The following is a 16,055-nucleotide window of genomic DNA, read 5'->3' as shown; positions in this document are numbered from 1 at the left end:
AGACTCGAGGTGTGGGTGCATCTGATAGACGTGGGTGAGTACCTTCATGAAACATGACTGTACAGAAGTCAAAGAAAAAAAAGAGAAAGAATGGATTGATTTGGATTCTGGGGTTTGCCAAAAGGGTGTGAGAGAAACAGAAATATGTAAAAATAAGTAAAGGAGTTAAAGGTTGATGGCAGAGAGCCATAAACTCGAGACCAGTCTGAGCAGTTTAGCAATACGTCTTCTCAACAATATCTGCCCTAAAAAATGGACTTAGAAGCCAAATTGAATACTCCCACTATGCATGTCTGGGAACATTGGGCATTCGGTGTACTATATTTGTAACAGGCTCAACCCTATTGAATAAAATTTTAAACCGTGAGCCATGAGCCCATTTAGACAAGAATAAATTGCTAATTGAACAAAGGAACATTAAGTATACAATTTTGAAGACTTATTTTATGGAATGCATGTTATTTGCTGAGAGAAAAGTGAGTGATTCTGGGGTGAAACAACCCAAGTAATTTTACCTTAATTAAGTTATCAGAATAAATATTCTTGCTAATGACAAACTAGCAATGTTGTCACTGATCATAAAAATCACATATTTCTGTGATTTTTTTTAAAAAAACAAGATGTATGAGCTCTGATCTAGTCACAGGGTAGCATCACATAAGCTCGGATGGGCCACATGTTATGTAAAAGCACAATTGAAGGTTGCAGAGATGGTGTAGAGGTTAGACGTGAATACCTGGGTTCTTATTACCCACCCAGACAGCTCACAACTGCTTGAAGTGCTTGCTCGCAGGGATCCAGAACTTCTGGCCTTCGTGGGCACCACACATATATGCACGCATATCTACTCTCAGACATGTAGGTCCATATAATTAAAAATAAAATAAACCTTTAAAAATTCAGTTGGAACTTGGAAAGATTAAGACTAGGAAAATTAAGGAAAGACTGAGTCCAAGGTAGATGAGATCAAAGAGACAAGTGCTATACTGGGTTTCAAAGCAGGTCCTTTTATTATGTAGAACTATTATATTATATAGTTATATATTCTCTCAGCAAATGACATGCATCACTGGGGTAGTTAGTGAAGTGCTGGAGTCTCAGGACCAAATGGCAACGATGAATAAGTATTGATTGTCTATGTATAATTTTGAAGAATTTTTTTGTTGGAAATGCATTAACTAGTTGCTGGTGATGAAACATCATTTTGGCTGTGTTTCAGGAAAAATAATTCCTTGTAATATACTTTAAATGCTTTTTAGCTATAAAATAGGATTATATTGATCCTACCTTCTTATCATTTTTCTATTGGTGTCATCTTTTTTTAAATGGTGGTTTTGAGATAGGGTCTCATGGTGTGGCTTTCACTGTGCAGACTGGGCTCACCTTGAACTCATGACTAGCTCTCTGGCTCTGATTCTCAAGTGCTGGGTTTGTAGGTATGTTTCAGCATGCCCAGCTTTCCTTTGGCTTAGCTGTGCTGGCTAACTTGCCTGCAGGCTCACTGTGTTCATGAGGACTCCTCTTCATCACCCACCCTTTAACTGTGTGGTACTAATTTCTGTGCCTTCCGTTTGGCCGTCTTTCTTCTTCAATCATTTCTTCTAGTAGTTTCAACTCCAGACTTAGCTTTATCTCCTGTTTTTTTTATAGGCCTATATTTTGTCCAAATTTCCCTTCTTAAGTATGCATGCTTCTCTATTACAGTGAGTTTATGCCCTGTTAAGTTCATTTTAAGTTTAACATTATAGGTGAAGATATCATTCATGGAATTGAGGATGTGGCTCAGTGGTAGAATGGTTCACAGCGTGTCCTTGGGCCCATCGCCAGCATGTGGAGGGGAAGATGCACTTACTGCACCTCACTTTTTCGGCATCCTCTCTTAGCCACAAGCTGACGATAGCATATTGCTTGTGAAGCTATGGCTGGCTGGCAGCAGTGGCTCTACAGCTGCCCAGCTCATCAAGAGGCTGTTGTGTCACATTTCACTAGTCCAGGAACAAGTCACAGGTCAAATTCCACGTAGGGTTCTTCATGAGTGTATGCTGTCACCCGGCTGTCACAAAGTTAAAAATCTGTAACACAAACCATGAGGTCTAGACAGTAGGTACTGCTTTCTCCATCAGTTGTGGACCTCAACCGGTTGACTCTCAAGGCTTTCTTACTAATGTATGTTCACGTTTTGTAGAAAGTGGAATATAACTATTATTTCAAGAAATAAGAGATACAAGGAGGCATTATCATAAAATGTTTTGGAAGTGTTCTTTCCTCAAATTGGCTCAGAAACAGGCCTATAAACTTGTTTTCCAAAGAAAATATAAGTCGTGTTACATTAGAAAGTTGCATTTATGAAGTGAATTCCATTTGATATGCAGTTCCATGGGGATATCATCCAATAACATGGGGAATATTATCTCGCCTTCCAGATTGTGTTGAGAGCAGAATATGTACGGTGTTAGAGATTATGAAAAACGTTTGAACTATGTATATAAAAAAGATCTTCATTTTAAAGTTGCCTCAGTTCTGACATGAAGTAGATTACAAGATGTATCTTCAGTTGGCCTGTCTAACATCCTTTGAACGGAACTCAGTGATTTTTAAGAAACTGATTGGCAAGAATAAAGATATCAAGAGTTTTAAGGCTCAGTGGTAGGGAGTTTGTATAACTAGGGAACATGCACAAGACTCTGGTTCAATTCCCAGAGCACCAGACGTTTTCTATCGTAATAGCTTTAAATAGCTTTAAATGGCTTATCTAAACTCGTTATATAACTTTTCTCCCTCTCTCCTTTCCTTCCTTTCATCCTCTCTCTCTCTCTTTCCCTTCTTCTCTTTGTCTTCTCTCCACCCCTCATGTGTGTGTGTGTGTGTGTGTGTGTTTTGTAGGATTAATGTTTCATGTTCAGTTGTATGCCAGGAAGTATGAGTTACTAATGTGCTGAATTCCTTTTGGATATCTCAGATTTCTAATCATGGGAACATTCCAGAAAGGATTACCAAGAACTCTTGCGATGCTTGGCTTTGGTAGGCCATTACAGATCTCTCACTTACTGAGCCACTTCCTAGGGCAAGTATTGCTGTGAGTGAATCTCTACTTAGTGCAGTAGATCTTGGGTGGCCAAGAGGTTCTTCTTTAGAAGCTGAATCCAGTGCACATAATAAAACTTGACATTTGGTGGTGTTAATTTTAATTCATTGTTTTAAATGATTAAGCTTCCTGAGAATATTGTTATTTGAAAATCTTGGCTAAAATACAGTCTACAAGGAAATATAATTTAATACTATATTGCCAAGGGCATCTTATACAATTGAATAGAAATTCCTTACTTAGGCCCAAATATCTCATTTTAATTTTACAGTTCTTTTTTGATCTGCTGATTACATTGGGGTCTAAAAATACATATAGCTTGTGAGGAGTTTTTTACCATTTTGGAGACTTAGCAACTTCATGTGAGATAGTAAGAAAGCCAGGAAACAATATACTTTGGTGTAAATTTATTTATTTTTATTCTTTGAAATTTTTATACACATGAACAGTGTACTTTAATCAAGTGTACCTGTGTTCACTGGTGAGCCAACCTACTCTACATGGTAGACAGTAAGAGATCCTTTCTAAAGAACAGTAGTGGCTGGTACATAAGAAATGATACCTGAAGTTGTCTTCTGGCTTCCCCATGCATATCTAAGTATATGTACACCTATACACACATGGCTGTGTACAACAGTGCACCCACATGCATGATTCTCATTGTTTAAATAGTTATTATATAGGACGGTAGTTCTCTTGGTCATTAGAGTATACTTACATGTAGTTCACTGTTGTGAGCAATAATAATTCTAAAGCAAAAAATTCTAAATGAAGACAAGCATTTTCCCCACCCTATTTTATTATTTTAATGTGTGAACCCACTTGTTAAACTCTCATAGGAAATGAGGTAAGGAAAAACTTTGAAGGCTCCAGTTAGGTCGAAACAACAGACACAAGCAGCAATCAGATAGGTGATTGCCACAGAAAACAGGTGTCAGCCTCACTCACCTCTCATGTGTCTTCTCATCCTCCCACTGTGGAAAGGAAGCGGAACCCACATCTGAAAGGCCTGTGTTGCTTTGTCCTTTCTTATGCTTTTTCATCTTTCTTAGTTAGCTAAAGACTAAACGGATTCCAGATACTTCCCTTTAAGTTTTCTTTGTTTTTTTAAAAACTTACTTGTCTGTGTCTGGGAATATGAACATGAATACAGATTCCTTCAGAGGCCAGAAGAGAAGCATCAGATTCCTTGGAGCTGGAATCCCAGGCACTTGTGGGTTGCCTGACATGAGTACTGGGAACCAAATGTGGGTCCCCAGCAAGAATAGTACATGTTCCTAACCACTGAGCCGTCTCTACAGGTTAAAACAACGTGTTTTTCCTTAGCGTGGTGTATGTATTTTTCTGTGTGCGTGGACACATGCTCATATGTGTTCACATGTCGGCATATACTTGATGTCAGTATTGGTAATCTTTCTCAGTTACTCTTTACCCTTTAAGAAGTGTAGGATATTTCACACTGTGAACCCCAAGATTGTGTTGTTTACTGGAAGAACCAGTTTCTATTTGGGGTGTGGCTCAACCTTAGCACACACCTTTAATCCCTCTGGCTGGAATACAAACACATCCTTAGTACAGTGAAGGTGAACAATCCCAGAGAGTGAAGGTAAAATTAGTTTGTAGAAGGAAGCACCCATGTTTGAAAATGATGTCAAATTGACTGACAGACAAAGGGACTATTCAGAGAAAGATTTGACAGAATATGCCCAACTCTCACAAGAAGAGAAAGGAAAGGGGAACTATAAGAATGGGGAGCTGGGGGGCGCGGGGCGGACGGAGAGAGAGGAGGCAGTTTTACAGGGAGAGTTTTACAGAGACCAGTTGAAGAGAGAAAGAGCTAGAAGTTACAACATATTACCATAGTTAGTATGAGGCCAAGCAGAACAATTCAGGAGAAGCTGAGAAAAGTCAGATCAAATCAGCCAGCTTGGAGACAAGTTCATACGAGAGCAGCTGAGTCCAGCCGGAATTCAGAAAGGACCAGGAAGGGATGATCTTATTCAGCAGTAAGTCTCAGCAGCTGAAAACACTCCAGGCCTAGAGTAGATTTTAAACAGACCAGAAGCTTCCAGGACCATGCCTAGGTTAGCAGACAGAGTAAGCATCAAGGACAGCATTACTTTAGATGAATAAAAGATACTTTACAAAAAAGGATCTTCCCTTGAGTCTAAAGCTCACTGATTTGGCCAGTGAGCTTCTGGGATCCATTTGTCTCTACTGCAGTTCTGTGCAGTGTTGGAGATCACGTCTCTTACAGGACTTCCAGTCTTTTTTGTTTTTTAAAGAAAAGACTTTTTTAGTAATGTAATAAAGATTGAGTTATATTCACTGATTTAAGTTTTTGCTAATGTTATAGTTATTTAACAGATTTGAAGTAAATTACAACAATTTTTTTTTTTTCTTACTAGAGGCCTCTTTATTAGTATCCACGACAAAGGACATATTGCTTCAGTTCTTAATGCATGGCCAGAAGATGTTGTCAAGGTAAGTGTCACTGAGGTAGTTTGTTTTCTACATCCCATGAAACAGTTTAATCATAACCATAATCTCATTTGCTGTGAGCAGCACTGACTGTCACCTGATTAATATTTCTGATTTCTCTACAGTATATTAATTTTATTATACAGCTATTTAGAGACTCCCTGTAATTGTTAGCTTTTTTATTTGGCCTCTTTGTGCTCAAAATGCGACTCTTGAGACTGAATTATTTATGAATAAATACCTAGGCCATAAGCTAGGGCTTGTTCCCTGACTAGATCATAACTTAATTAACCCATTTATTCTATTCTGTGAGTGCCACGTGGCTGGTTACCCTCTCCTTCAGTATTCAGGGCAAATCTTTTCCTGCACCTGACTATCCCAGAATCCTCTCTCCATGCTGGAACTCCACCTCTTATTTCCTGCCTAAGCTGATAGGCCATATTAACAGGTGATGCTTCCATACATTATACAGCATTCCCTCTACATTTCCCTGTTATTTCTAATTTATTAGTGTTTCACTCTTCATAAAGTTATTGTATAGTATATACATATATACACACATACATATATCGAACATGTAGGACATATTTCTTGAAGCAAACTCCTTAATTATATTTGTTGTGTTTGATGAGCCACCAAGTGTAGACTAGGGAGAAGATACCGGTCAGATCATTCTATCATTATGTCCTTAAGAAGCTGTGAATTAATGAAATTTGAAGTAATAATTCCTGAGGGTATGGTTGTGTGTACTTGTGTGCATACTGTGTGCGTAAGTGCATGTGTGTGTGTGTGTGTGTGTGTGTGTGTGTGTGTATGTGTGTGTGTATGTGTGGTGTGTTCACTCCACAGCCTTGGTTATGGGGTCTGAACTCTGGTCAGACTTCTTGGCAAGTAATTTTGCCTGCTGAGCCATCTCCTGGCTTGATATTTTCCCTTAACCAGAAATTTGGAAAAGATTTTAAAAGTCAACAAGATAGTTTAGAAAATTGTTCTGGAGTGGGGTTCCATCCCTACTTATATTTGCCACCATAATAGCTGGGCCTCAGGCAGTCGCTAGACAGCACTTGGTAATAGCGTGCCGAAGAGTAAGATACAGTCTTTACTGTATAGGTGAACACACAGGGAACAGAGGGATTTACTAGATAGAATGTAAGGGTATAGATACTCTGCTTGCTCATTCTGAAGATATTTTTATGACAGAACATTTTACCCTGTTAAGACTCTTTAATGTTGAAAATTTTTCAATAACGCATAAACTAAACTAAGATACAGATTCCTCAAATTTTTAAAAAGAGTCTCAGTATGTGGTTGTAATTTAGTTAGGTAATGATACTCCATGGGATAGGAACATAGGGAATAAATGTTAAATACAAAAATAACAACATGCCTTAAAAATCTTCATACTTAAAACATACTTCATTTAACATCGGTGTGCTATCAATGTGTATAATGTATACTGTTTAAAACCCTCTTGTCAAAAAATTGAAACTGTTGAAAATTATATAGCTTCTGTGCTTCTAATGACCTGAAAATCATTACACGAATTATCCAGATTATATGTAATTATATAATAAAGTTACTATCCTTGTAGTAACATTAAAACATTTCTAAGTGTGGGCACGCCATCCCTGTGTTGAGAAATGCATCGAGTGTGTATCATCAGTAGGGCATGTAAGTGCCTCTATCTGTGACAGCACATTCAGTACAGTTGTGTCTGTCACATACACATCTGAGGGTTTTGAATACTGAAAAATGACTGTGAACCTAAAACAGACTTATAGTGCTCAGTAATAGCACATATATTAATGAGAATTCGTCGCTGTGTTAAACACGATATGTGGTCACCTGCTTTCCAACATCATGAATATATTATCACCCCTTGAAATTAACAGGGAAAAGTTTTCAGAGATGGGGTGCATGGAACATGCATAAGTAATTTCACCTCTCTTTTAGCTGTGTTTACTTCTGAAACAATTTTCAGTAGTTTCATTTCTACACAAACATCGAAGACAGCACGTCCCAGAAGTGCATTTAAAAACACAGTTGGCAGAGCAGTGTGGCAGAGAGCACAGTGCTGAGAGCAGACCCAGCTGCTGCGGCTTGGGACCGCCTAGGTGATTCATTTAGGCCAAGGCCGTTTAGTTTGTTGATTCTCCATTTCAGGATCTGTAAAGAAGAGGGGCACGAGTTTGCTCAAGGTCCCCATTTAAGCCCTGCGACTTTTGAGGATATCAACAGCTATTTATTAGAATGTGAAGCATAGCTTCACATTATATGTTCTTTATATGTCATGATTACACCTTATGTATTGGTGCATTTACCTGGTACTTATTGACTGTTTACTGAGTGCCCAGTGTTGTACCAGGTGCTGGCGGCATAGTATCAGGCAAACAATGTCACTCTGAAAGCATGTGCATTGAGTTTCTTTTCAAACTAAGAAATAGAAGGGCTATAATGTGATTCTCAGTACTCGTAAACATCCAGTCCAAAGGGATCCGATGTCCTTTTCTGGTCTCTGTAAGCATCACGCACATGTGATAGACTGACAAGCAGGTGAAACACCCACACACATAAACAAATTTAAAAAATAAGTAAGAAGTAGAAACTTAAGTTCGTTGTTTTATCTGGAGTCAAATAACTGCTATTCCATGGATATTTTGAACGTAGCACTTTATATTATCTAACAGCTTTGTTTTAATTCATTTTGTGGTCATGGATCATAAAGTGAAGACATTGAATGCATTAATTCTAATGATGTTTTCTGATGATGATATTAAATTCTGTAAAATAAGCCCTCTACATGAATCACATGTGATTATTAAGTAAATAGAAATAAGCCAAGCAAAATTCATCAGTTCTAGGGAAAGGCCATCAGATAATTAGTATAGCAGACTGTCCTGGGCATGCTCTAGAGATCACAGCACAGTGCCAGGTGCTTCTGGGACTAAGAAGTCAGAGCATCCTGGCTGGGGCAGAGGTGTGACTGCCTCAAATACTTGGCTCTTCTGCAGTAAATCATTACAGACACTCCTGTAATAGCCCTGAGGGGCGTTGGCTACTCTGACAGTTTTTGTCTGTAGTTTGGGCTCTAGTTTTCTATTTTCCCTCTTGGTTGAAGAGTACATTATTTGTGTTGTTTGAATTTCTATTCCATGCCCTTCCTCTCTTCTTTTTACACTAATATAACTAATCATACACATAACTTTATAAAACGATCACTATATATAGATCAGACCGATTTCTTCTCTACAGTCTTTCCTAATGGCTGTGATTAAACATTCAGTTTATGTATATTTAATGTATGCCCTTTTGTAGCTCAGTGTCTAATTGGAGGGCATTATCTTTAAGACTAGAGACCAGGAATGAAGACAGATGTTTTGTCTTTTTCTTTCTTCTAGGCTATTGTGGTAACTGATGGAGAGCGAATCCTTGGCCTGGGAGACCTTGGTTGTAACGGGATGGGCATCCCTGTGGGTAAACTGGCCCTGTACACAGCATGTGGAGGGGTGAATCCACAACAGTGCCTACCCATCACTTTGGACGTGGGAACAGAAAATGAGGTAAACCTTTCAAGTGTACAAAACTGCTAGCCGTCTTTAAAAATGGTGCCAAATTTTACATTTTGAGATTGTATTTCATAGGTTATCCTGCTCCTCTCAACTCTGCCCCCACCAGGCATAAGACAATTGCTTTCTGCTGTTTGCTTATCTCTATAAAACAATTCATGGTTCGGCCATCTTAGTGGTCTTGAATTCATTGAATAAGTATTGCTGTCACTATTATTTGAAGCACATTACTTACACTGAGATCCTGTGATTTCTAACTGCCTTTACATTGTACAAGATCTAATTTTGTAGGTCTTGTTAAAACTAGTCTTATTACTATTGAGATCTTGTTATTCTGAAAGTCTGTATTGATCCGGGGGTAGATGATTTGGAGTTTAATCCCTCATCCTTGTAACTACTTTAGAGATTTCTATCAGTAATTTAGACAAGCAGTTGTTAATGTTATCATATACAATCAATCATATTAGGTTCTGTGCACAGATACTTATTTAACCTTTATTCAAGGAAATATTTTGATTTAAAATATGACTTCTGATATTTTCTTTTTCTATACTAACAGAAACGACTTAGTTATCAAACCTAGCCTGTTTTAAAATACTATTTTAAAATTGAGTGTGTATATTGACACTAAGAAAGCTCCTAGTGTTAAGTAATTGTTACTTTAGTTTTTATACATCCTTTTAAGATTTATTTATTTAATGTATATGAGCGCTCTAGCGTCATGTACACCTGCATACCAGAAGAGGGCATCCGATCCCATTGCAGTTGGTTGTGAGCCACCATGTGATTGCTGGGACATGAACTGAGGACCTCTGGTTGAGATGATATATGGAAGTCAAGTAAAATAGAACCTGCAATATCTGTGGTGTATCTTGAAAATTCTAGGGGTTATTGAAGAGGAATGAAAACTGGGAAATAAGCATAATAATTTGATTCATTTACTTTTACTCATTTATATACATATTTTTGTTTAGATGGATATGTTTGCACCACACATGTGCCTGGTGCCCATGATATTAGAAGTAGGTGTCAGATCCCCTGGAAGTGGAGTTGCAAATGTTTTTGAGCCACATGTAGGTTCTGGGAACTGACCCAGCTCCCTTTCAGGAGCAGCCAGTGCTTTTCACTGACAGAGCCATCTCTCCACTCCCCACCTGAGCTTTTTTAAAACAAGGTTACCAGTATTATAGGAACATAGAGAAGCTTGGTCACTGTTATCTACATTAGATTCTTACATTGATAGATTGTATGAATTGTCAGAATCCAATGGTTTTGTGAAGGTGCGTCTTAGAATTGTCAAGTTGACTACCTTGAAAGGTTACACCGTCTGCTTTTTAAAATGCATCACATTATATTGGAGAATGTTATGTGCATTGTCACAATTCACCTCCAAATTCATCCTTAGGTGTCAAAAGTATTGTATTATTTTTGCATGTGTATATGGATGTGATGTGCATGTGTGTATGTGTGTGGGAGTACATGTGTGTAGATGACCATGTGTGTGTGTACATGTGGAAATCAGAAATCAAACTGTGTGGATCGTCACAATAAGGTCTTCATAATGGAAAGTATTCATGTCGCTTCCTTTTGTGACAGCCTATAAACTAGAATAATAAGTGCTGTTTTTCTTTTTTAGGTTAGGGTACAGAGTGATAGGATCTGTCACTGTCTCCATAGGTATATGACATTATCCCCTGCTCTTCACTACTGTCCCCCACGTCACCTCTCCTCTCCTGGCTGCTTCCCTTTTAAATTGCATTTTGTATATATCAATTTTTTTTGGCAGTCAAAGCTGCAAAAGTGCTACCTTTTCAAGTGTTATCTTAATTTTATTAAAATTTTATAATAACAATTTCTGTCAAGTACATTATTACAAGAAAATTCTATGAGATTCTAATTTTGAAACTGTCTTTTTCATAAATCTTAAACTCAACCATTATGTTTATTTTTCTCTCTTTTGCATTGTGTGTGTGTGTGTGTGTGTGTGTGTGTGTGTGTGTGTGTGTGTGTGTATGTGTAAGAGAACAACCTATGGGAGTTGGTTCTTTTCTTCTACCCTGTGAGGTGTGAGTTCTGGGAATTGAGCTCAGGGCATGTGGCTTAGTGGAAAATGCCCTTGCCTGCTGCGCCGCTTCAGCTCTACCTTCATTCAGTACGTCAGTTATCAGTGTGGGAACATGGGAGAAAGAGCGAGCCCGTCCTCTGTTCTCAGTTATGTCCCCTCCCCTTTTTCTAAATTTTATATTCAGAGGCTAAACATATTCCAGTTTGGCGAAAATATTTTAATATTGGCAGCCATTACTAGCACATTGGCAGCTTAACCTTGCCTGCCCAGAAGCCTGCCCGGAAGCCTTCCAATGGCTTGTTTAAAGAGTGCCTCAAGGAACAACTGGGCCTTACAACAGCTCTTAGTTTGATATTTTATATTTTACATTTATGAGACTTAACATGTTAGCTTCCAGTGAGCAAAAACCCTACCTGCTTGTTAAGCAGTGCATTGCAAGTTAGATATGTTGGTCATACCAAGGGGGTTTCACAATGAGAGAGAAAGAGTGCTATTAATAATCACACCAGGATGATAGGTATACTCTTGACCATGGTTTCTATTGGCTTTAAGTAAACCCTACTTCAGAAGATTCAAATACTTGAACCACCTTAACAACACCACACCTGAGAGAATGTATTTGTCTGTCATGAAGTGTTTCTAAACCCAGTGGTTTGGAACAGTTACCATTTGATTAAGTATTTTGGCCCTGTGGGTTGTAGTTTTGTCTGTGTTCTAGGAAAGCTTGTGTGGCAGGGACAAGTGTGCTTTTCTCCATCTCAGTGCTCTGTCTTCATGAATTGTTTGTACTACACGTATAAATACAAGATTTCCATCCCAGTAACAGGGAGGGGCGGGTCCAAAGTGAGGGTCCTCTGATCCAGATCAGGTCGAGGTGCAGAAGACGCTTGCTCTTTGCTGCCTGCTGGGCCCCTTTGTAAATGTTCTCACACACAAAACTTACAATGACAAGTCAGGGACAGAAGGATGGCTACAACATTCCTAGTCAGAATCGGAAGAATGGGAATCCTCCCATTCTAGACTATCCACAGCCAGGGAGGCCTCCAGGGGCATCAAGCAAGTCCCTGTTCATGGCCTGGGTTTGATTCCTCAGAGAGGATTTCTGTAGCACATTGTGGCTCTTGCTCTCCTGTGAGTTCTGCCCTCTGAGATAATCCTCCACTGACATAACGATTTGTCTACAGTGTGCATTTAAACCATTTAGAAGTTTAAAAGAGCAGTGTTTGTTGTTTCTAGTGTTGAAGTCTCTCTCTCTCTCTCTCTCTCTCTCTCTCACACACACACACACACACACACACGCATGCACACATACACATGTTGATAAATGTTTTGTTTTGGATTACCATGACAAAATGGAGTTGTATTTTATTTCATTTCAACTGTCCACTATAAATAGGTAGAGATATACTTGTTTTTGTATAGCATTCTTATATCCTATGACTATATCAAATTAATATACATTCATATTGGCACTTTCTATTTACATAATTATGTATATACAGATACAAAGTGTTAGATCTTTCTGTTTCCAGTCTGTGTGCTTATCTTTTTCATGCTTTATTGTACAGGCCAGTGTCTCTGGTGTAATGGTGAAGAAAAGTGATAAGGACAAATATTCTTGCTCTGTTTGGAATCTGAACATAATTTAATCTTTCACTATAAAATATACCATCGGCTATGTTTTTTACAGATACTAATTACTAAGAACTTTGCTACTAATTGGCATGTTTTTATACACTATCAACATACCACAATTTAAAAATTGATTTATTAAAATAATGTTAGGGGTTATTTATGCCAGTACCTGAGTAGTATAATGATATCTCAGATCTGTATATTTAAAAAGTAGGAAACTAGGGCTGGAGAGATAGCTCAGAGGGTAAACACACTGTCTGTTCTCCCAAAGATCCTGAGTTCAATTCCCAGCAACCACAGGATGGCTCATAATCATCTATAATAAGATCTGGTGCCCTCTTCTGGCCTGTGGGCATAGATGCAGACAGAATGCTGTATACATACATAGATTTTTTTTTTTTTTTAAATAGAAAACTACAAAGTTTAAAGAGCTTAAGAAAAACCTGATTAAGGCTAAAAATATTCTCTCAAGTATGTTAATAGTCACAGATGCCCAAAAATTTTGGAGATTTAGGATTTTTTTTGGAAATAGAAATAAATCTATGAAAAATGGTTATTAAGTTGTAAAATTTAAAAACTTAACATTATTTTCATATGTATAAATTTTACCTATAAAATCAGAGTGGGGCTTTTCTAATGAGCACCACTGACATATTTTAATTACTTTTCTTTCCCCCAGTCTAATGTTTAATGTTCTAATGTTTAGTAATTATTTTTCATTTGGTTTGTGAAGAGTATGGATTACTCTACATAGGATGTACATACTATATATTATGTAACTAGTGACTGTGGGCTACTGTGAATCAGCATGTCAAGATTTTATTCTTGTTTCTGTCTCTTATAGAGATGGTCGAACAATAAGAAAAGGCAAATGACTTTCTCATGGCTAATTCTCTTTATGGCAACTGCTTTTTTTTTCACTAGGAGCTACTTAAAGATCCCTTGTATATTGGACTGCGGCATAGGCGAGTGAGAGGCCCTGAATATGATGCATTTTTGGATGAGTTCATGGAGGCAGCTTCTTCCAAGTATGTATAATCTTTGTCTGTATTTGAGTTGGATTTCAAAAGCCTAAAACCAAACTACATCTCGTTTGATTCAGTATGGTACAATAATTAGACCTAATAATGAATGAATTCTCTCTCCCGTTTTCCCTCTTCCTGTCTTCTTCCTCTCCCTCCCCTTATCTCTCTTCTTCTTCTTCCTCCCTCCTTCCCTCCTTCTCTCTCTCTGTCCCTCCCTTCCTCCCTCCTTCCTTATAACTTTCACTGGCCAAATGGTAGCATCATCCATGTATCCTCCAAGCCATCTCTGTTCCTATTCTCAAAGAAGCATTGTTCTTAGAAGCATCATTGTTGCCACTGAAATAGGCGATGGTTTCCAACTGTCCCACGGTGAACCCACAGATCTCATCTGAGGTGCATGGTTATGGGAAGTAGGGAACTGGCCAGTGACAGTAAATAGAAAGGGAAGCCTTCCTCCACTTTAACCGTTTTGGCACTTCTTCTTTGGCTGCTGGTAAGGTCTGCTCTTCATTCATGCTTGTGGCTGATACTGGACCCTTTGGTGGTGGGAAAAGGAAGAGGTGGAGACTGAGTGTGAGCTATAGGATCCCAAAGCTGTAACGGGAGAACCAGGGGATCAGCTGCAGTTCCTGCATCTCTCCTTAAATTAGCAGTGTGTGATTAAATGTACTACTGCGTTTTCATATACTGTGGCAAGCGTCGGACTATGGGCCTTCTGGTACTGTAAGACTTTCCAACTTTTTTCTGTAAGAGAATCCCACGGTAATTTCAGTAATATATTCTGAAGGAAACCTGTCATACCAGCTGACATTCGTTTTGTTAGTGCGCAGCCACAAAACCATTGTTGTTAAAAATACATCGTTTTGTTTGTGAGTAACTTTATCCCTGGTATTTCACGTAACTAAGATGTTTTTTTGTTTCTTATAATTTAAAGTCATAACCACCAGAAAAAAGTTTCCTCATTAGTTTGCACAGGCTTTAAATACCTATTATTGCTCGTCATGAGATTTAGTGCAGAGTATACTTTTAAATCGCTATGGACTAATTTAAAAAGAATGTTTGATTAATTTATTATCCTACTTATACATTAAGCTATATTTATTTATAGAAATAGTGGAGTAATGTTAGCTTAAGTTCAAAATTATGTGATACTGTTCATTTCTCCTTATAATTCTCTTATAAATTACTTATAATTCACATATAATTTTAAAGGTTTTATCATAAAATAAAAGTTGTGATTATCAACTTTCTAAATAACAGCATAATTAAGAGATTGCTTCAGTAGGACCATGTAGCCTCCCGATAGAAAAAGAAATGACAGTTGGCAATGTGTTTGCTTCACTGTCTGTTTGTGAATTTAAAATCTATCTAAATAAGAATTCAGGCTATTTGCAGGGAATTTATAAAGCTTGTTCTAACCACTAAATGCTGATGAACAGAAGAAAATCCTTATGGAAACCACGAACAGCTCTGCGGAGATTTGGAAATAGGAACCCAGTTGGAAAGGTCTTTTTCCTTGCAGGATCAGAAAGCAACTTACATTTTAAATATTAAATTGGGGGATCACTTAAGATCTATGAGAAGGAAAATGGGGATTAATAGACTTAGTGGTGATTTTAATGCATGAAACATCTACAGCCAGGTATGTTTGCTCATGTCTGTAATCCCAGGAATTTGGGAACTGAAGCAGGAGGATTCTGTGAGCTCCAGTTTAGCCTGCATTAAGTGAGACTCTGCTCAAACAGAAATGGTGAAAAGGAGGAGGTACCCTTCAAGGTCCTTCCTAGAGAAAAAAACAGCAGAGACTTCAGGATATATTGTTTGTATATTATTCTTTTAGAAGCTGATGAGGATTATCCAGCGAGGGTAATAAAGATAAATTGATTTTAAGATGAAACATGACTTAAACTCATGATTGAGGAGTGATTTTTTTTTTTTTTTTGCAGTTGTAGTTTCTGAAATGGAATGCATTCAGTGCTATTGGGAACAACATTTATAGGAGGGAGAAGGAGGAACTCGGATCAGACAGAGGCAGAAGCTGTGCATGGGCCTGCACACTTGGATAACAGCATTTGGGACCACCCCTTGCACTGTGGAGATTGTTAGCCTCCACTAGTTTTTGCAGGCTTCTGGGCAGGCAAGGTTAAGCTGCCAATGTGCTAGTAATGGCTGCCAATATTAAAATATTTTCTCCAAGC

The 16,055-nt window shown here is 38.1% G+C and overlaps 1 protein-coding gene across 2 annotated transcripts in view; it reads left to right on the top strand.

Moving 5' to 3' along the window:
* ME1 (malic enzyme 1) overlaps window positions 1–16,055 on the top strand; it is a 100,861-nt gene that overhangs the window by 31,203 nt on the left and 53,603 nt on the right. For both annotated transcript variants that reach the window (XM_080934828.1, XM_080934827.1), the window contains 3 exons: window positions 5,494–5,569; window positions 8,965–9,126; window positions 13,757–13,860. In XM_080934828.1, coding sequence (XP_080790954.1) covers window positions 5,494–5,569; window positions 8,965–9,126; window positions 13,757–13,860 — 342 coding nt within the window. The remainder of the gene's footprint in view (window positions 1–5,493; window positions 5,570–8,964; window positions 9,127–13,756; window positions 13,861–16,055) is intronic.

This window comes from Micromys minutus (assembly GCF_963924665.1).
Source record: "Micromys minutus genome assembly, chromosome: 21".
Lineage (NCBI taxonomy): Eukaryota > Metazoa > Chordata > Mammalia > Rodentia > Muridae > Micromys > Micromys minutus.
Note: the sequence above shows the minus strand (reverse complement) of the source record. Positions and strands in the feature narration are given on the sequence as shown.